A 21,374-nucleotide genomic window follows, 5' to 3' on the forward strand; every position below is an offset into this window, starting at 1 on the left:
ACCTTCAGGAGCGTGATTTTTGGAACGAACGTGATCCAGAGGACTTGGAGTGCAAGTCAAGAAGCAGCCGAGGCTCCCACGAGATAGGAGGGCCCCCCCTATAGGGCGCGCCCCTGTCTCGTGGGCCCCTCAGGCGTCCACTGACGTACTTCTTCCTCCTATATAAGCCTATGTACCCTGAAAACATCCAGGGAGCACACAAAACACAATTTCCACCACTGTAACCTTCTGTATCCGCGAGATCCCATCTTGGAGCCTTCGCCGACGTTCTGTCGGAGGGGGAATCGACCACCGAGGGCTTCTACATCAACATCCTTGCCCCTCCGATGAGTTGTGAGTAGTTTACCACAGACCTACGGGTCCATAGTTATTAGCTAGATGGCTTCTTCTCTCTTTTTGGATCTCAATACAATGTTATCCCCCTCTCTTGTGGAGATCTATTCGATGTAAACTCTTTTTGCGGTGTGCTTGTCGAGATCCGATGAATTGTGGGTTTATGATCAAGTTTATCTGTGAATAATATTTGAATCTTCTCTGAATTCTTTTATGTATGATTGAGTTATCTTTGGAAGTCTCTTCGAATTATCAGTTTGGTTTGGCCTACTAGATTGATCTTTCTTGCCATGGGAGAAGTGCTTAGCTTTGCGTTCAATCTTGTGGTATCCTTACCCAGTGACAGAAAGGGTCGCAAGGCACGTATTGTATTGTTGCCATCGAGGATAAAAATATGGGGTTTATATCATATTTCTTGAGTTTATCCCTCTACATCATGTCATCTTACTTAATGCGTTACTCTGTTCTTATGAACTTAATACTCTAGATGCAGGCAGGAGTCGGTCGATGTGTGGAGTAATATAGTAGATGCAGGCAGGAGTCGGTCTACTTGTTGCGGACGTGATGCCTATATACATGATCATGCCTAGATAATCTCATAACTATTCGCTTTTCTATCGATTTCTCGACAGTAATTTTTTCACCCACCGTAATACTTATGCTATCTTGAGAGAAGCCACTAGTGAAACCTATGGCCCCCGGGTCTATCTCTTATCATATTTGCTTTCAATCTACTTTATTTGCGTCTTTACTTTTTGCATCTATATTATAAAATACCAAAAATATATTTATCTTATCATACTATCTTTATTAGGTCTCACTTTCGCAACTGGCCATAAAGGGATGGACAACCCCTTTACTGCATTGGTTGCGAGTTCTTTGTTTGCTTGTGTAGGTGTGTGGGACTTTTGAGGAGCCTCCTACTGGATTGATACCTTGGTTCTCAAAAACTGAGGGAAATACTTACGCTACTATTGCTGCATCACCCTCTCCTCTTCGAGGAAAATGAACGCAAGCTCAAGACGTAGCAAGAAGGATTTCTGGCGCCGTTGCCGGGGAGGTCTTCGCTCAAGTCAAGACATACCAAGTACCCATCACAAACCCATCTCCCTCGCATTTACATTATTTGCCATTTGCCTCTCGTTTTCCTCTCCCCCACTTCACCCTTGCCGTTTTATTTGCCCTCTCTTTCCTAATCTCCTCCTCTCTTTTCGCTTGCCTTTTTCCGTTTGCCATGGCTAGTCCTCCTATCCTTATTCTCACTCCCGAACAAGAAATTCTCAATTTTAAGCAAAGGGAGAGAGAAAATTTAAAAGATGCTTTTCATAGAATTTGCAATGCCCAATATAAAGCTACTAGGAAGCTTGCTACTTCCGTTCTTCTTCGCAATTTTTATGTAGGCATTACTCCTTGGAATAGATGTGTTCTTGATATTGCTACCGGTGGTGATTTCATGAGTAGCCATACGTTTGATGCTTATAATGCTATGTTAGATTTGTTTGGCCCACCACCTCTTTTGATCAATGGAACTGTTTTAACTTCAGAACACGTCATGCAACGGCTTGAGATTATTGAAAATAAGATGGCTACTATTGAATTGATTGAAAATTTGGATAAAAAGGTTCATAATCACATTACCCAATATGTATCTAGGGTTGGAGTTACTTTGAAAAATCTTAAAGAAAAAGAACCTATAGTCAATGAAAAAATAGATCTAGACTCTGCTAGAATCGGTAAACTTAAGGATATCATTACAAACTTAGGTTCCGCATTTTCCTCCATGAAAAACACTCCAAAACCCCCTCCTAAAACTACCAAGTTTATTTATGTTCCTGAAAATAAGGGTGAATCTTCTAGTAAGGGAGACGGGGATCTCAAATCCATAAGTGTTCATCCCAATTGTCTATCTATCGTTAAAGAACCTTTTGCTTCCAATGAATTTCTTGAATTTTTGCCTAAAGGTTTAGCCATTGCTAAAAGGTGAGTGATCCCTAAAGATCACAAGTGCTCTACTTATGAATTTAGTGCCAAATATGGCACTCGTTAGATCTATCTTACTTTTATGCCTAGCTAGGGGAGTTAAACGATAGCGCTACTTGAGAGGCAACCCAATTTTCTTTATGTTTTTTGTTTTTACTCCTATTTAGTAATAAATCTTGCATATACCTTCTGTTTAGACATATTTTTATCTTTTAATTAGTGTTTGTGCCAAGTACAACCTATAGGATAACCTATGATGTTAGTTGATTTGATTCTGCTGAAAAACAGAAACTTTGCGCGCACGAATATAATTTTGTTAAATCACAGGAACGTGCTTTTGCGTTGATTCTTTATGCTTCTGATTAATAAACAAATTGTCCAGGACTTCCTATTTTGGTAGGAATTTTTGAGTTCCAGAAGTTTGCATTAGTTACAGATTGCTATAGACTGTTCTGTTTTTGACAGATTCTGTTTTTCGTGTGTTGTTTGCTTATTTTGATGCATCTATGGCTAGTAAAATAGTTTATAAACCATAGAAAAGTTGGAATACAGTAGGTTTAACACCAAAATAAATAAAGAATGAGTTCATTGCAGTACCTTATGTGGTGGTTTTGTTTTCTTTCACTAACGGAGCTTATAAGATTTCCTGTTGAGTTTTGCGTTGTGAAGTTTTCAAGTTTTGGGTAAAGCTTTTATGGACTATGGAATAAAGGATGGCAAGAGCCTAAGCTTGGGGATGCCCAAGGCACCCCAAGATAATCAAGAATAGCCAAAAGCCTAAGCTTGGGGATGCCCCGGGAAGGCATCCCCTCTTTCGTCTTCGTTCATGGGTAACTTTACTTGGAGGTATATTTTTATTCGCCACATGATATGTGTTTTGCTTGGAGTGTCGTGTATTATATTAGTATTTGCTTTTTTGTTTACCACAATCATCCTTGCTGTACACACCTTTTAGGAGAAGCCTATTCGATTTGAATTTGCTAGAATACTCTATATGCTTCACTTATATTTTTTGAGCTTGATAGTTTTTGCTCTAGTGCTTCACTTATATCTTTTAGAGCACGGTGGTGACTTATTTTTAAAGAAATTATTAGTCTATCATGCTTCACTTATATTATTTGTAGAGTCTTTTAGAACAGCATGGTATTTGCTATGGTTATAAAATTGGTCTTACAATGATAGGCATCCAAGTTGGGTATTGAACATATAAACCCCTCTATCCTACCCGCCATTCTAGCGCTATTGTGTCGGGAGAGCGATTTCGTTTGCACGATGTACCATGGTGAGTACTTTTCATGTTGCTGTCAAAAATCCACAGGTTAGTTTCTTTCCACGTTATGCTTTTCTGCTCCAGTGAATGACTGGTGGGCTTACTTCCCTGGCGGGCCCAACTATGTGGTCTATCTTGCATGTGTTTTCGATGAGAAAAAGGTGCGCTGCAGCGAGCGGCAGATTGGGCGGATCGAACGTGGGTCGGCAGAAATATCTCCCTCGTCACCCCCTTTTTCTCCCTCGTCTCTTCCCATCCCGCTGCTCTTCTCCATGCCGCCGCCGCTGCTTCCCCCTTCCTCTCGGCCGCCTGTCTCCCCCGCCTCCACCACCTTCTCCCCTCCTGCCTCCTCACCCAACCTGCGCAGCCATACTAGCACAGCCAGACTATGCGATGTGGACGAGGAAGGGACAGATCGGGAGGCGGGCAAGAGGAACCAGGCGGTTCTCCTTCCATGGCCAGGCCTCGACCTGCCGCATCTTCCTCCTCCCAGTCCGGCAGAGAGGAGTGGCGGATCCGCCTCCTCAAGCGAGCAGGGGCGCACAGGGATTTGATCCAGGGATCTCCTTGCGAGAGGCCGCCACCGTACCGACTCCAACCTACAGCCGGTTCCAACTCAGGTTTGTCTTCGCTTTCCTTGGTAGGCCACTGGCAGGAACATGTACACTGATGTATTTGATGTGGCTAATTGCAATCTCTAGCCTTTCTACCATCCTCTCCTTTATCCCTATTGATATGCGAATTAGGTTTTTAGCTACCGATGCCTCACTATGTTATGTTCCAGCAAAACAAGGATATAGATTTGAAAAATTGATAATAAAGTATTACCTTCGTTTCAACAGAAAATAAATGGTTGGTGAAGAGATACATATGTACAAAAAGTCTGCACAAATAGATATGTTCTTCTTGCGAACCAGCCTAGCCAATTAATTACAATTAGTTCTTCAAGTTTGATTTATTATTAGTTGATTACTTGCTTATGTGCGGTGAATAAATGAGTAAGCCGTTTTTGTTGATAAAAATGTAGGCAGCAGACCTTTTTTGTTCCTTTTTTTGTTGAAGTAAAGGATACTTAGCCTTTTCTCAATATCTTAATTCTAAAACAGGTCTGATGCAATTTTGGAACTGAATGGTTATTCGGTCTGACTTGTTCATGTAGTTCATGGCACTATGTCGGCAAGCTACATCTTGTGAAGATTTGGCTACCGCATTATATGGTGGTGTTTCACTTCCCTCAGTCAAGGTTTTAGTTAAAGTTTGAATTGAACATTATCCTCCAATACAGAGTGTGTTAGTTGTCTCCTCGCAAAAAAAAGTGTGTTGATTGTCATAACCTTATTGTCCTAACCTTCACGTTATGGAAACATTGCAGGATTCTCTGGAGTATTGACAATTGCAGGCTTCATCAATCAGAACATGTGTAGAGGTGCCATCCATTGATGTTTCCTTGGAGTACTGATAATTTAACTTGTTTCATGAGATAAACTTCCTTTCTCGTACGCTCCTTCTCTATATAACTGGGTTCAAATACACAATGAGGTATATACAGTATTAAGTTACTTATTTCTCTATTTTTTTTGTTTGGTGCTTGCCATGCCATAGAAATTGCGCACCTGAACCTACCCTTTTTTATACCATTTTTGCAATATCCATCGAAAGAACATATACGATTTACTGATTCTGTATATCATGTCCGATTAGTGTTTTCATGGTTTGCTTTCTCCTTCAAATAAATTTATCATGCCCGATTAGTTTATGCTTAGATAATCCCTTTAGGTGTGTAAGTTTTACACAATCATACGACCTTTAGAATTCCAAAATCTTCAGACCTTTTCTTCTTAGTTTCGCTTGTGGTGGTGATGCTTAATTTAAGTAACATGATTGGTTGTATGGAAATAGGGGATTTACTTCTGATGATGTGGGTAGTAGTGGTCGCCCTTGTTTTAAGTAACATGATTGGTTGTATGGAAATAGGTGATTTACTTCTGATGATGTGTGTAGTAGTGGTCTTCTCTGCACTCTTCTGTTTCATAAATTTTCCCCTTGGACACCCACCTATCTGAAATATGTGTCTTACCAATTTGATGTTGGTTCATGTGCAGGTTCAGAGAGTAGCACACTCCCTCACGGCTGGACAAGGCAGAGATGTGTCGAGGATCCGCACACACTTCATCGTCATCTTCTCCGCCTCAACTTCCTTGACAACACCTGGCCTCAAGCTCCATCCATAGCAGATTGCCCCCAAGTATCTAAGCCCCATTACCCTTCTTCCTTCCTATTATTTATCACATGTATCCATGCCCAGGCTAATGCACACCAGCAGCCTTGTAAAATGTCTGGATGATCTTTGTTTTGTAGAATGTGTGCTGCTATAATTAGGCCATGTGAAATTATAGGTATACTTTCTTGAGCTGCTGCAGATCCTTTTAACAGCGAAGATATTTACGGCAGCCTACTCCATGTAGATTTTACAGCGAAAAACTGAAGAACTTGTGATGGCCACAAAGAGACTGAAATATTTGCACGAAGCGAAGACATCCACCCGGTATACATATGGTCAGAAGCTAAGGGTTACTTCTTTTCAGCCGCTATTGAGATATTTATGTGCTCATAGATCACAACTCATGAAGTTACTGCCTTTTGGTTTTGATTTATAATTATTAAATTGGACAATCTTTTGGTGGATACAATAGCCTGTTGTATTTTCGTACTAGACCTTGATGTAAACTATTGTAGACGAAATTGAAGTTTCTGCAAGGGCATATCACTATGAATGACAATTAGGAAAGTAAGCCTGGGGATACAGATCTTATGTTTCTACTAATTTTTTGTCTCGCTTGATATGTGCACGTTGTTTTAGTTATCAGAAATGTAACCTGGGCATGTGAAAATAAGCTAGCATCCTTTTGGAAGTTTTTTTAACAACAGGGGGGCTTCGAGGTGGTTTGATTTTTTAACCAATTAATAAGAACTTCTGCGTAACCTTGGGTTAATTACTGACCTCTTTCCTTCCCTCCTTCCCCATCATCAGTAATTTAGTACAATGTATATGCAAATGATTGATGCAATCTCAATCTTCTTGTGCAATGCATGCAGGATGACCCTTGTCCTGGACCCTCGGGCTGTGGTAAAAGAACCCTTTTGCTGGCATTTTCTCTCAAGGTATCCCCGTCGGTCGGCAGCTTCTTCTGTTAATTCTATTTTTGTGTGTGTTGCCACCTATTATTTTCTTTGCCACTTATGAGCTCTACGTATGTAGATCTGAAATTGCACGCAGAGAACATTCTGTGTTGCTTATTTCACTACATTCTTCGCTCACAAAAATACTATTACCACTGAGGCTCTATGTATGTTGATGTCTCACAAATTGAGTTCGATTATATCTGCCTTATGCTACAATTTTCTTTTGCATTATTCATTTTCGTGTTATTCAGTTATGAGCTTCCATGGTGATGACCTCTCATTCAATATTCAGTCTTCTCATTCTTCATTCATCAGTCATCAATTTTCAGTCTTCAGTCTCCATGTTTTATTATTCAGTAGTGTTTTTAGTCATCAGCCTCCATGTATTCTCTACTTTCAGCCTTGTTAGCATAGCCCTTGAGCAAACCAACGCTCTGATTGATTCTGATTGTACTTTATGCATCTTGCTCAAGTACTATCTTCACCGGTGGTTGTTTTCTTAAAAATTGTGACTCCCTTGCTCATACTCCATTCAGGCACTATTGACCATTCTGGGCTCCTCGCAAATATTGAAAGCAAAAGAAGAGTCACTAAGGGCCTGTTCGGCAGCTCCCCAACTCCCATAAATCCTGAAATCCAGCTTCTATTTTGGATCGCCAGCTTCCGACGCGAGCGCTAGCGCTGAGAAATTCGTTCGGTGTCTCAGCTCCAGGTTTCGGTCGCCACACATGGGCTGCTAGCCATATTCACTGGAATTCGGCCTTGTTGGGTATTGAGAAGAGGCTGAAGTGAGCCCAAGAAGGACGCTGGGGGGAAAGTCACGTGATGCCTGGCTCCTAGGGGCTGGAAAGTTGGCTAAAAGGCCTAATTTGGACCGAGTGGAGGGCATTTTTCAGCCCAGATCGCTGGGAGACAGCGTTTTCTCCCTTTTCTGTATGTTCCTTCACTAACAAAGAGCAATTTTGGTCCAGTTTGCTATGCTTTCAAGCCTGCAAATTATGACTAATGCATCTTGAAATGTTTATTTTGACTGAAAATATAATGTTGGCAACTCATATTTTAAGGATCAACACAGTGCACGCATATTTCATTCAACAAAAGCATAATATTTGCATAAGTTCGGCAAATCAAAAGTGGTACATATTCCTAAAGTAATCTTCACCAAAGTGGTACATATTCCTAAAGTAATCTTCACCAACCTAGAGCAATGTCAGTAGCAAGTTGGTTCCTAAACAGATCCATGTCAACACCATTTTCCTCCGAAGTTGACGTATCCGATGCATTTGTAGGAACAACAAACTTCTTATACCGTTCTGGAATTGTTGGCACATAATCCGGATCCCTATCACATCGAACAAAGTGGAGATCTGACTTGTCATGGAAGCGAACATAATTGTGCAGTGCCATGGTAGCAGCCACTATCATCTTCTGGGTTTCAATTGAGTAGCTTGGCATCTTCAAAAGAATTTGCCATTTCATCTTCCAAACTCCAAAGGCCCTCTCTATGCAATTGCGTTTGGACGAGTGGATCCTGTTGAACTTCTCCTTAGGAGTATTCGGTGGTGCACCTCTTTGAAAGTCAGGGACATGATACCTTTCTCCTTTGTAGGGCGCAAGATATCCAATTCGGTTAGGGTAGCCAGCATCTACAAGATAGTACTTGCCTACAAAATAGAGAGTTGGCCCGAGGTGGCCGGGTCGCCGGACGAGTTGGCCGGCGGCGGCGGGATGGCCTCGTCCGTCGCTGGCGGCTAGGGTTGACGAGCGGGTGAGGACGGAGGAGATTGGGGATCGGGCTAATAGGCTTTCTACCGAAGAGGTAAGCAACTTCGCGGGGGCAGCTTTGTGTAAATACCCCGAACTCCAGTTTTCTCAATTCCTGGGATCAGCAAAGCTGTGGCTCCGCGTTTTTGTGCATGGACGACAGGCAGATCCTAGAAGCTAGCTTCCTGGAGCCACACCGTTCGGGCCAGCTCCGCTCGCAGATTCGCTGAATCTGGGAGCTAGCGAGCTGCCGAACAGGCCCTAAGTCGAAAAGATATTATGGACATGATAAATAAATGGATTGTTGCTTGTGATGAAGAGGCTTTGCTTGAAGAATATAACCAGGTAGTTTTAGGTTATTTGCTTTTGGGATTACAATGCTCAAATATTGAGCATAACATATGCACTTATTGCACTGATTAACCTGCCTGCGTGCATTTTTCTAGATAATTCTGTGGTTCCCTAAATATAAATAATGACACCAAGGCTATTTTGCAGGACTCGAAGAGGTATAGTTCTGGAAGGGATGCTCATGTAAACCTTAAAAGAGCAGAAAAGGCATGGATTTTGGTCACTAAAATTCCAAGTAGGTTTTAGTTCCAATGCTGGAGAACTATTCATGTATTTCAGTTGCAAGACCCATATTTTTTCCAGCTATGGTGGGCAACCTAATAAACCGTACCATTTCTTGGGAAAATGCAAGAAATAAGCCATTCCTATATGATGGGGTATGTCTACAATCTGATCGGCAGTGTAACCATTTATCTGTTGTTTCTTCAATTAATTGACTCATATATATGTTTAGCGATACACCGGTTCAGAATATTCATATATAATCTTTTCTTAGTCATTTGCAATTTTGCACAACTGTCATTCTCAAGTAGTCTGTGTCTATCAGGATTCATCTATGAAGCCTGAGAAGTAGTCTATTTCTATCATGTGGCAGAAGAATCAAGCGTGATAATAGGGAGAAGGGTAACACTCTTCTCTCGATGACCACAAGGTTCATGCTTTTTGTTGATTGATTTTGCTGAATCAAAATGATACTTCTCTTATATATTTTGAAAGAAATGTTTTCCTAAATTTCGATTATTAAAAGGGTCCCGAGTATTGCCAATTTTTTTTTTCAAATAACTATGAGTTTGAAATTGGATCTTTGTTGTCTGGTACCTTTGCTCTTGTGCTAACTAAAGTGCTCTTCTGGTTGATGTTATCACCTATGTATAAGGTTAATAATTATGAGGTAGAGGGTTGTGCTGCCAGTACAACACTGCCCCACTTTTCCTATTCGCTGCCTCTTAAGGGCATCATCATCAGCCTTCCTTATCGCCTACATAAAGCTCATGTAGCTTTGGCTTTATTTTGCTTTTATGTTTTATCCTAAATATAATGAAATCGTCTCACCCACTTATGATGTATGGCTGAATCATACTCCATGTAATGGATCTGAACTTCTATAACATAATAATTGTATGTCTGCGTATGACCGTATATATATTTGTAGGCTACTCGATAATGTAATTAGTTCACTTGGTTATAACCACATAACTCTCGGTTCTAATTGAGCTCTTGAACTATTTGTTGTTATGCATAAGCAAATTGTTCAGTTTGTTAAAATTGTGTTATAATTCTCTTTTTATTATTGTACTAGTCTTTTTCTGTACCAATTTGTGACATTACAATGCTCCTCATTTTTGCCGTGCCATAAAACAATAAAGAACTTGTCAATGGACAACCTATAGTCTACAATTACAATTCTTTATGCACTTTGGAGCTATTGGATGTCCGAGTATGTCACAAAGCAATATTATCGATGCAAATATTCACAGGCATAGGGTCGGCAGGTGCCGAATTCTCATGTTGTTGCAATTCTGAAATATGGATGGTTCGCTTGATTGCTTCCGAGGTGAACTAAATTCTCTATTGTTTCAGCCTTAAGAGTAGATCCAGTTCCTCTCATGTCTGAATGAGCCGAAGGATAATTTCCTTCATGTTGAAGTACCGATGCATTTGCTTTGCAGAAAAAAAATTAGACACCGTGGTTGAAGGCCCAGTGTATGAATACTTCATTTTGAACCATTTGCATTGCCAAACTGCATGTCTCATTTTCTTTTGTGTATGTTAGCAGTATATATTTTTAGCTTGCACATGGTCAACCTTGAATGTCCACTGTTTCACAAGTTTACCATAGGCATAGGGTAAGTGTTGATTGACAAGTTCACAAATAAACTAGCAATAACTGGCATGAGGCAGAATTGTCCTGGACATATCCAGAATTCCAGAATTTTACTTCAACCTCGAATGATTTTCTTATATCTCCTTTTCTTTCATGTATATGTGCAGTCTACATAGATCTTATTATTTCACATGTTCTTAAGATGAAGACACATCTAGGGAAAGGTTTTGATGTAATGAAGTACATTTATTTGTGATAGTTCTCCCAACCTGATAAAATCAGAATATTTGTCCTTGCTTTTTTACTTTTCACATTGTTATGTTTCACGTTGTTGTCCAAAGGGATGTGCCTTATTGTCCAAATTTTCTTATATATCCTTGTATCCATCACTTCTCACTAAGATCCGTAAATGTGATTGATGAACAAGGTTAGAGAAAAATTAGCTTGACATTCTCGAGTTGTTGAACCAAGGAATTTATGCTATGAACAAGTTTTAAAAATAGTGCTGGTGAAAAGTGTTGTTCTAGAAATAGCTTTATGCCATTTTTTAGCTTTTACTAATTTTTTATTATGTTAGCTTTTATTAAACTTTGTCTTAGTTGACTCCGTGTTCTTTGTATGCTTAGGTTAGAATCCCAACAAAGGTGCTTCTGGATGATATGATGTGGCAACTCCAGTTTCTAAATGTAGTTTACTCAACCCGCAAAGAAAGAACGGTTGGCCTCGACGCAACAGTTGAGTTCTATTCACTTGGTCACAAGCATCACTCGGGTTTAGATATGAGCTCAATGACATGGAAGACATAAACTACGACAAGGCACAACTAGCTCAACAAAAATGCCAGACCCTAGAGCATCAACAAAAAGAAAAGGACAGAATAATCAACTATTTTAGCAATAGTTGTGCAATAGCCTCATTGGAGATCGCATGGCAGCAAAGGAACTTTACCGCATAGATACAAACTTCATAGCTGGCTCAACATCGAAAGATAACAATCTCAATCATGTTTTATCACAGGTAAAATATGTTGCTGGCCGTCTTAGCTGTACAACAACAGTCTGAATATGATCTCTAGCAAACAAACCACTATTATTGGAGATTGACGGTGACATCGAAGGAATTTCTGATCTATATGTCTACCATGAAGAATAGCAGCTATGAATGATCTATCTGTCTACCATAAAGAATAGCAGCTATGAAGAGTCCTCAGAGAATCGTTCTAAATGTCCAGCGATAGATCTATCTATCGTATCTCTGCCTATCCGCATGCCTTGCGCATAACATTGTAAATGATCGTTCGTCAGCTTCTTTGGAAACATGTATCATCATGAACCATGTATCTATCATCAATCCATACTTATTTTTATATGTTTCATTCTGCTTCTACATATTTAAATGCACACTCTTTTAATACTTGGCTTACACTCGGCCTTTGCGCCATCGGCGCAACGGGTCATCTAGTAATAAAAACTATCATAGGAAGAGAATTGGATGTTATGATTAATTTAATACTTGATAATTGTTTTGAGATATGGAGGTAGTGATATTAAAGTCATGATAGTTGGGTGATTATGAATTTAAAGAATGCTTGTATTGAAGTTAGCAAGTCCCGTAGCATGCACGTATGGTTAAAGTTGTGTAACAAATTTGAAACATGAAGTGTATATGGCTTGTGCATGCTTGTGTTGAAGTTAGCAAGTCCCGTAGCATGCACGTATGGTTAAAGTTGTGTAACAAATTTGAAACATGAAGTGTACCTGGCTTGTGCATCCTTATGAGTGGCGGTCGGGGACGAGCGATGGTCCTTTCCTACCAATCTATCCCCCTAGGAGCATGCGCATAGTACTTATTTTTGTTGACTTCTAAATTTTTCCAATAAGTATATGAGTTTTTTTGACTAATGTTGAGTCCATGGATTATACGCACTTTTACCTTTCCACCATTGCTATCCTCTTGGGTACCATGCATTGTCCTTTCTCACTTTGAGAGTTAGTGCAAACTTCACCGGTGCATCCAAATCCCATGATACGATACGCTCTATCACACATAAACCTCCTTATATCTTCCTCAAAACAGCCATTATACCTACCTATTATGGCATTTCTATAGCCATTCTGAGATATATTGCCATGCAACTTTTCACCGTTCCGTTCATCATGACATACTTTACTTTTGTCATATTGCCATTGCATGATCATGTAGTTGACATCATATTTATGGCAGAGCCACCATGCATTACTTTTCATACATGTCACTCTTGATTCATTGCACCATCCCGGTAGACCGTCGGAGGCATTCATATAGAGTCATGTCTTGTCCTAGTTTCGAGTTGTAATTCTTATGTTGTAATCAATAGAAGTGTGATGATCATCATTATTAGAACATTGCCCAAAAAAAGGAAGAAAAGCCAAAAGAAAAAAAGAAGAAAGGCCTAAAAAAGGAAAAAAAGGGCAATGTTACTATCTCTTTTTCTACACTTGTGCTTCAAAGTAGCACCTTGTTCTTCAGGTAGTGAGTCTCATATATGTGCTTTAAAGTAGCACCATGTTTTTCATATAGTGAGTCTCATAAGTTGTCTTTTTCATACTAGTGGGAATTTTTTATTATAGAACTTGACTTGTATATTCTTACGATGGGCTTCCTCAAATGCCCTAGGTCTTCGTGAGCAAGCAAATTGGATGCACACCCACTAGTTTTTTTTTGTTGAGCATTCATTTATAGCTCTACTGCATCCGTTGCATGGCAATCCCTACTCCTCATGTTGACATCAATTGATGGGCATCTCCATAGCCCATTGATTATCCTCGTCAATGTGAGACTTTCTCCTTTTTTTGTCTTCTCCACACAATCCCCATCATCATATTCTATTCCACCCATAGTGCTATATCCATGTCTCACGCTCATGTATTGCGTTAAGGTTGAAAAAGTTTGAGATTATTTAAGTATGAAACAATTGCTTGGCTTGTCATCGGGGGTATAGAAGTTGGGAACATCTTTGTGTGAAGAAAATGAAGCATAGCCTAACTATATGATTTTTGTGGGATGGACTTTCTTTTGTCATGTTATTTTGAGAAGACATGATTACTTTGATTTGTATGCTTGAAGTGTTACTATTTCTTTTATCAATATGAACTTTTATTTTGAATCATTTGGATCTGAATATTCATGCCACAATAAAGAAAATTACATTATGAATTATGCTAGGTAGCATTCCACATCAAAAATTCTCTTTTTATCATTTACCTACTCGAGGACGAGCAGGGATTAAGCTTGGGGATGCTTGATATGTCTCCAACGTATCTATAATGTTTGATTGTTCCATGCTATTATATTACCCCTTTTGGATGTTTATGGGCTTTATTTTACACATTTATATCATTTTTGGGACTAACCTACTAACCGGAGGCCCAGCCCATATTGCTGTTTTTTTGCCTATTTCAGTACTTCGAAGAAAAGGAATATCAAACGGAGTCCAAACGGAATGAAACCTTCGGGAGCGTGATTTTTGGAACGAACGTGATCCAGAGGACTTAGAGCGCAAGTGAAGAAGCAGCCGAGGCTCCCACGAGATAGGAGGGCGCCCCCCTATAGGGCACGCCCCCTTGTCTCGTGGGCCCCTCGGGCGGCCACCGACGTACTTCTTCCTCCTATATATACCTACGTACCCCGAAAACATCCAGGAGCAGGACGAAACACAATTTCCACCTCCGTAACCTTCTGTATCCGCGAGATCTCATCTTGGAGCCTTCGTCGGCACTCTGCCGGAGGGGGAATCGACCATGGAGGTGAAGGAAATATGCCCTAGAGGCAATAATAAAGTTATTATTTATTGCCTTATTTCATGATAAATGTTTATTATTCATGCTAGAATTGTATTAACCGGAAACATAATACATGTGTGAATACATAGACAAACATAGTGTCACTAGTATGCCTCTACTTGACTAGCTCGTTTATCAAAGATGGTTATGTTTACTAGCCATGGACAAAAGAGTTGTCATTTGATTAACGGGATCACATCATTAGGAGAATGATGTGATTGACTTGACCCATTCTGTTAGCCTAGCACTTGATCGTTTAGTATGTTGCTATTGCTTTCTTCATGACTTATACAAAGTTCCTAAAAACTATGAGATTATGCAACTCCCGTTTACCGGAGGAACACTTTGTGTGCTACCAAACGTCACAACGTAACTGGGTGATTATAAAGGTGCTCTACAGGTGTCTCCAAAGGTACATGTTGAGTTGGCATAATTCGAGATTAGGTTTTGTCACTCCGATTGTCGGAGAGGTTTCTCTGGGCCCTCTCGGTAATACACATCACTTAAGCCTTGCAAGCATTGTAACTAATGAGTTAGTTACGGAATGATGTATTACGGAACGAGTAAAGAGACTTGCCGGTAACGAGATTGAACTAGGTATTGGATACCGACGATCGAATCTCGGGCAAGTAACATACCGATGATAAAGGGAACAATGTATGTTGTTATGCGGTTTGACCGATAAAGGTCTTCGTAGAATATGTAGGAGCCAATATGGGCATCCAGGTCCCACTATTGGTTATTGACCGAGAATAGTTCTAGGTCATGTCTACATAGTTCTCGAACCCGTAGGGTCCGCACGCTTAACGTTACGATGACAGTTTTATTATGAGTTTATAAGTTTTGATGTACCGAAGTTTTTTCGGAGTCTCGGATGTGATCACGGACATTACGAGGAGTCTTGAAATGGTCAAGACATAAAGATTGATATATTGGACATCTATATTCGGACACCAGAAGTGTTCCGGGTGATTTCGGAGAAAACCGGAGTGCCGGAGGGGTTACCGGAACCCCCCGGGGAAGTATTGGGCCTTAGTGGGCCTGAGGGGAGAGAGAGGGCAGCAGCCCAGGAGGTGGCGCCCCCCCATGAGGAGTCCGAATTGGACTAGGGGAGGGGGCGCGGCCCCCCCTTTCCCTCTCCCTCTCCCTCTCTTTCCTTCCCCCTTCCTCCTTCCTAGTAGGACTAGAAAAGGGGAGTCCTACTCCCACTAGGAGGAGGACTCCCCCCTCCTTGGCGCGCCCCTAGGGCCAGCCGGCCTCCCCCCTTGCTCCTTTATATACGGTGGCAGGGGGCACCCCATAGACACACAAGTTGATCTACGGATCGTTCCTTAGCCGTGTGAGGTGCCCCCCTCCACCATATTCCACCTCGGTCATATCGTAACGGTGCTTAGGCAAAGCCCTGCGTTGGTAGAACACCATCATCGTCACCACGCCGTCATGCTGACGGAACTCATCCCCGACACCCTGCTGGATCGGAGTCTGGGGATCGTCATTGAGCTGAACGTGTGCTGAACTCGGAGGTGTCGTACGTTCGGTACTTGGATCAGTCGGATCATGAAGACGTACGACTACATAAACCGCGTTGTCATAATGCTTCCGCTTTCGGTCTACGAGGGTACGTGGACACACTCTCCTATCTCGTTGCTATGCATCACCATGATCTTGCGTGTGCGTAGGAATTTTTTTGAAATTACTATGTTCCCCAACAGTGGTATCAGAGCCTAGGTTTTATGCTTAGATGTCATATGCACGAGTAGAACACAAGTGAGTTGTGGGCGATACAAGTCATACTGCTTACCAGCATGTCATACTTTGGTTCAGCGGTATTGTTGGATGAAGCGGCCCGGACCGACATTACGCGTAAGCTTACGCGAGACTGGTTTTACCGCCGTGCTTTGCACACAGGTGACTAGCGGGTGTCTGTTTCTCCAACTTTAGTTGAACCGAGTGTGGCTACGCCCGGTCCTTGCGAAGGTTAAAACATCACTAACTTGACGAACTATCGTTGTGGTTTTGATGCGTAGGTAAGAACGGTTTTTGCTAAGCCCGTAGCAGACACGTAAAATTTGCAACAACAAAGTAGAGGACGTCTAACTTGTTTTTGCAGGGCATGTTGTGATGTGATATGGTTAAGACGTGATGCTATATTTTATTGTATGAGATGATCATGTTTTGTAACCGAAGTTATCGGCAACTGGCAGGAGCCATATGGTTGTCGCTTTATTGTATGAAATGCAAACGCTCTGTAATTGCTTTACTTTATCACTAAGCGGTAGCGATAGTCGTAGAAGCAATAGATGGCGTAACGACAACGATGCTACGATGGAGATCAAGGTGTCGCTTCGGTGACGATGGTGATCTTGACGGTGCTTCGGAGATGGAGATCACAAGCACAAGATGAAGATGGCCATATCATATCACTTATATTGATTGCATGTGATGTTTATCTTTTATGCATCTTATCTTGCTTTGATTGACGGTAGCATTATAAGATGATCTCTCATTAAATATCAAGAAGTGTTCTCCCTGAGTATGCACCGTTGCCAAAGTTCGTCGTGCCCAGACACCACGTGATGATCGGGTGTGATAAGCTCTACGTCCATCTATAACGGGTGCAAGCCAGTTTTGCACACGCAGAATACTCAGGTTAAACTTGACGAGCCTAGCATATGCATATATGGCCTCGGAACACGGAGACCGAAAGGTCTAGCATGAATCATATAGTAGATATTATCAACATAGTGATGTTCACCATTGAAAACTACTCCATCTCACGTGATGATCGGTTATGGTTTAGTTGATTTGGATCACGTAATCACTTAGATGACTAGAGAGATGTCTGTCTAAGTGGGAGTTCTTAAGTAATATGATTAATTGAACTTAAATTTATCATGAACTTAGTCCTGGTAGTATTTTGCAAATTATGTTGTAAGATCAACAACTTGCGTTGTTGCTTTCATATGTTTATTTTGATATGTTCCTAGAGAAAAATGTATTGAAAGATGTTAGTAGCAATGATGCGGATTGGATCCGTGATCTGGGGTTTATCCTCATTGCTGCACAGAAGAATTATGTCCTTAATGCACCGCTAGGTGACAGGCCTATTGCAGGAGCAGATGCAGACGGTATGAACGTTTGGCTAGCTCAATATGATGACTACTTGATAGTTTAGTGCACCATGCTTAACGGCTTAGAATCGGGACTTCAAAGACGTTTTGAACTTCATGGACCATATGAGATGTTCTAGGAGTTGAAGTTAATATTTCCAGCAAATACCCGAGTTGAGAGATATGAAGTCTCCAACAAGTTCTATAGCTAAAAGATGGAGGAGAATCGCTCAACTAGTGAGCATGTGCTCAGATTGTCTGGGTACTTCAATCGCTTGAATCAAGTGGGAGTTAATCTTCCAGATAAGATAGTGATTGACAGAGTTCTCTAGTCACCATCACCAAGTTAGTAGAACTTCATGATGAACTATAGTATGCAAAGGATGACAAAAATGATTCCCGAGCTCTTCGTGATGTTAAAATCAACGAAGGTAGAATCAAGAAAGAGCATCAAGTGTTGATGATTGACAAGACCACTAGTTTCAAGAAAAAGGGCAAAGGGAAAGAAAGGGAACTTCAAGTAGAATGACAAGCAAGTTGTCACTCCCGCGAAGAAGCCCAAAGCTGGACCAAAGCCTGAAACTGAGTGATTACACTGCAAAGGAAATGGTCACTGGAAGCAGAGAAGCACTGAATATTTGGTGGATAAGAAGGATGGCAAATTGAACAAGGGTACATTTGATATACAGGTTATTGATATGTGCCTTACTAGTGTTTATAGTAGCCCCTGAGTATTTGATACTTGTTCGGTTGCTAAGATTAGTAACTCAAAACAGGAGTTATAAAATAAACAGAGATTAGTTGAAGGGGAAGTGACGATGAGTGTTGGAAGTAGTTCCAAGATTGATATGATCATCATCGCACACTCCCTATACTTTTCGGGATTAGTGTGAAACCTAAATAAATGTTATTTGGCGTTTGTGTTGAGCATGAATATGATTTGATCATGTTTATTGCAATACGTTTATTCATTTAAAATCAAAGAATAATTGTTGTTCTGTTTACATGAATAAAGCTTCAAATGGTCATACACCCAATGAAAATAGTTTGTTGGATCTCGATCGTACTGATACACATATTCATAATATTGATGCCAAAAGATGCAAAGTTAATAATGATAGTGCAACTTATTTGTGGCACTGCCGTTTGGGTCATATCGGTGTAAAGCGCATGAAGAAACTCCATAAAGATGGATTTTCGGAATCACTTGGTTATGAATCATTTGATGCTTGTGAACCATGCCTTTTGGGCAAGATGACTAAAACTCCGTTCTCCGGAACAATGGAACAAGCTACTGACTTATTGGAAATAATACATACCGATGTATGCGATCCAATGAGTGTTGATGCTTGTGGCAAGTATCGTTATTTTCTGACCTTCACAAGATGATTTGAGCAGATATGGGTATATCTACTTGATGAAACATAAGTCTGAAATAGTTGAAAGGTTCAAAGAATTTTAGAGTGAAGTGGAAAAATCATCGTAACGAGAAAATAAAATTTCTGCGATCTGATCGCAGAGACGAATATTTGAGTTACGAGTTTGGTCTTCAATTAAAAACTATGTGGAATAGTTTCACAGCTCACGCCACCTGGAACACCACAATGTTATGGTGTGTCCGAACGTCGTAACCGCACTTTATTGGATATGGTGCGATCTATGATGTCTCTTACTGATTTACCACTATCGTTTTGGGGTTATGCATTAGAGACAGCTGCATTCACGTTAAAAGGGAACCATCTAAATCCGTTGAGACGACACCATATGAACTGTGGTTTAGCAAGAAACCCAAGTTGTCGTTTCTTAAAGTTTGGGGCTACGATGCTTATGTGAAAAAGTCTCATCCTGATAAGCTCAAACCCAAATCGGGGAAGTGCGTCTTCATAGAATACCCAAAGGAAATTGTTGGGTACACCTTCTATCACAGATCCGAAGGCAAGATATTCGTTGCTAAAAATGGATCCTTTCTAGAGAAGGAGTTTTTCTCGAAATAAGTGAGTAGGAGGAAAGTAGAACTTGATGAGGTAACTATACCTTCTCCCAAATTGGAAAATAGTTCATCACTGAAATCAGTTCCAGTGATTCCTACACCAATTAGTGAGGAAGCTAATGATGATGATCATGAAACTTCAGATCAAGTTACTACAGAACCTCGTAGGTCCTCCAGAGTACGGTCCGCACCAGAGTGGTACGGTAATCCTGTTCTGAAAGTCATGTTACTAGACCATGATAAACCTACGAATTATGAGGAAGCGATGATGAGCACAGATTCCGCAAAATGGCTGGAGGCCATGAAATCTGAGATAGGATCCATGTATGAGAACAAAGTGTGGACTTTGGTGGACTTGCCCGATGATCGACAAACCATAAGAAATAAATGGATCTTCAAGAGGAAGACGGACGTTGATAGTAGTGTTACTATCTATAAAGCTCGACTTGTCGCAAAAAAGTTTTTGACAAGTTCAAGGTGTTGACTACAATGAGATTTTCTCAACTGTAGTGATGCTTAAGTCTGTCCGAATCATGTTAACAATTGCCACATTTTATGAAATCTGGCAAATGGATGCCAAAACTGCATTCCTTAATGGTTTTCTTAAAGAAGAGTTGTATATGATGCAACCAGAAGGTTTTGTCAATCCTAAAGGTACTAACAAAATGTGCATGCTCCAGCGATCCATCTATGGACTGGTGCAAGCATCTCGGAGTTGGAATATATGCTTTGATGAGTTGATCAAAGCATATAGTTTTGTACAGACTTACGGTGAAGCCTGTATTTACTAGAAAGTGAGTGGGAGCACTACAACATTTCTGAGAAGTATATGTGAATGACATATTGTTGATCGGAAATAATGTAGAATTATTCTGCAAAGCATAAAGGAGTGTTTGAAAGGAGTTCTTTAAAATAAAGACCTCAGTAAAGCTACTTACATATTGAGCATCAAGATCTATTGAGATAGATCAAGACCCTTGATAAGATTTTCAATGAGTACATACCTTGACAAGATTTTGAAGTAGTTCAAAATGGAACAGTCAAAGAAAGAGTTCTTGCATGTGTTGCAAAGGTATGAAACTGAGTAAGACTCAAATCCCGACCACGGCAGAAAATAAAAAGAGAATGAAAGTCATTCCCTATGCATCAGTCATAGGTTCTATAAAAGTATGCCATGCTATGGTCCAGACCTATTGTATACTCTGCCCTGGTTTGGCAAGGGAGTACAATAGTGATCTAGGAGTAGATCACTGGACATTGGTCAAGAATATCCTTAGTGAGGACTAAGGACATGTTTCTCGATTATGGAGGTGATAAAAGAGCCCGTCGTAAAAAGTTACAACAATGCAAGCTTTTACACCAATCCAGATGACTCTAAGTCTCAATCTGGATACATATTGAAAGTGGGAGCAATTAGCTAGAGTAGCTCCGTGCAGAGCATTGTGGACATAGAATATTTGCAAAATACATACATCTCTGAATGTGGCAGACCCGTTGACTAAGCTTCTCTCACGAGCAAAACATGATCACACCTTAGTACTCTTTGGGTGTTAATCACATAGCGATGTGAACTAGATTATTGACTCTAGTAAACCCTTTGGGTGTTGGTCACATGACGATGTGAACTATGGGTGTTAATCATATACAGATATCAATATTGGTGTTAAATCACATGGCGATGTGAACTAGATTATTGACTCTAGTGCAAGTGGGAGACTGAAGGAAATATGCCCTAGAGGCAATAATA

General features: G+C 40.6%; 1 protein-coding gene across 26 annotated transcripts; it reads left to right on the forward strand.

The window, feature by feature from the left end:
• Nucleotides 1–3,771: 3,771 nt before the first annotated feature.
• On the forward strand, nt 3,772–12,081 carry LOC119323880. 26 transcript variants are annotated; one of them, XR_005156573.1, is made up of 10 exons: nt 3,772–4,203; nt 4,690–4,826; nt 4,956–5,122; nt 5,686–5,828; nt 5,942–5,979; nt 6,049–6,139; nt 6,680–6,745; nt 9,029–9,258; nt 9,429–9,533; nt 10,360–12,081. XR_005156573.1 is itself a non-coding variant. In XM_037597598.1 (8 exons), the coding sequence occupies exons 2-7, from the start codon at nt 4,746–4,748 to the stop codon at nt 9,066–9,068; spliced, it is 438 nt and encodes a 145-aa protein (XP_037453495.1). In that variant the 5' UTR covers nt 3,772–4,203; nt 4,690–4,745; the 3' UTR covers nt 9,069–9,258; nt 11,333–12,081. The 26 variants fall into 26 exon arrangements, 1 of the variants encoding a protein (XP_037453495.1); XR_005156564.1 differs by having other exon boundaries at nt 5,686–6,139; nt 10,360–11,440; nt 11,724–12,081; XR_005156558.1 differs by having other exon boundaries at nt 5,686–6,139; nt 10,360–10,585; nt 11,333–12,081.
• The last annotated feature ends 9,293 nt before the right edge of the window (nt 12,082–21,374 follow it).

The sequence above is a fragment of the Triticum dicoccoides genome, chromosome 6B (assembly GCF_002162155.2).
Source record: "Triticum dicoccoides isolate Atlit2015 ecotype Zavitan chromosome 6B, WEW_v2.0, whole genome shotgun sequence".
Taxonomy (NCBI): Eukaryota; Viridiplantae; Streptophyta; class Magnoliopsida; order Poales; family Poaceae; genus Triticum; species Triticum dicoccoides.

What these genes read in the sequence shown, in the direction of transcription:
- LOC119323880 (XM_037597598.1), top strand. Translation starts at nt 4,746, where the DNA reads ATGGCACTATGTCGGCAAGCTACATCTTGTGAAGATTTGGCTACCGCA. An exon ending in CCATAGCAGATTGCCCCCAA is followed by an intron (nt 5,829 to 6,048) that starts GTATCTAAGCCC and finishes TACTCCATGTAG; the next exon opens with ATTTTACAGCGAAAAACTGA. An exon ending in TGCTGGCATTTTCTCTCAAG is followed by an intron (nt 6,746 to 9,028) that starts GTATCCCCGTCG and finishes GCTATTTTGCAG; the next exon opens with GACTCGAAGAGGTATAGTTC.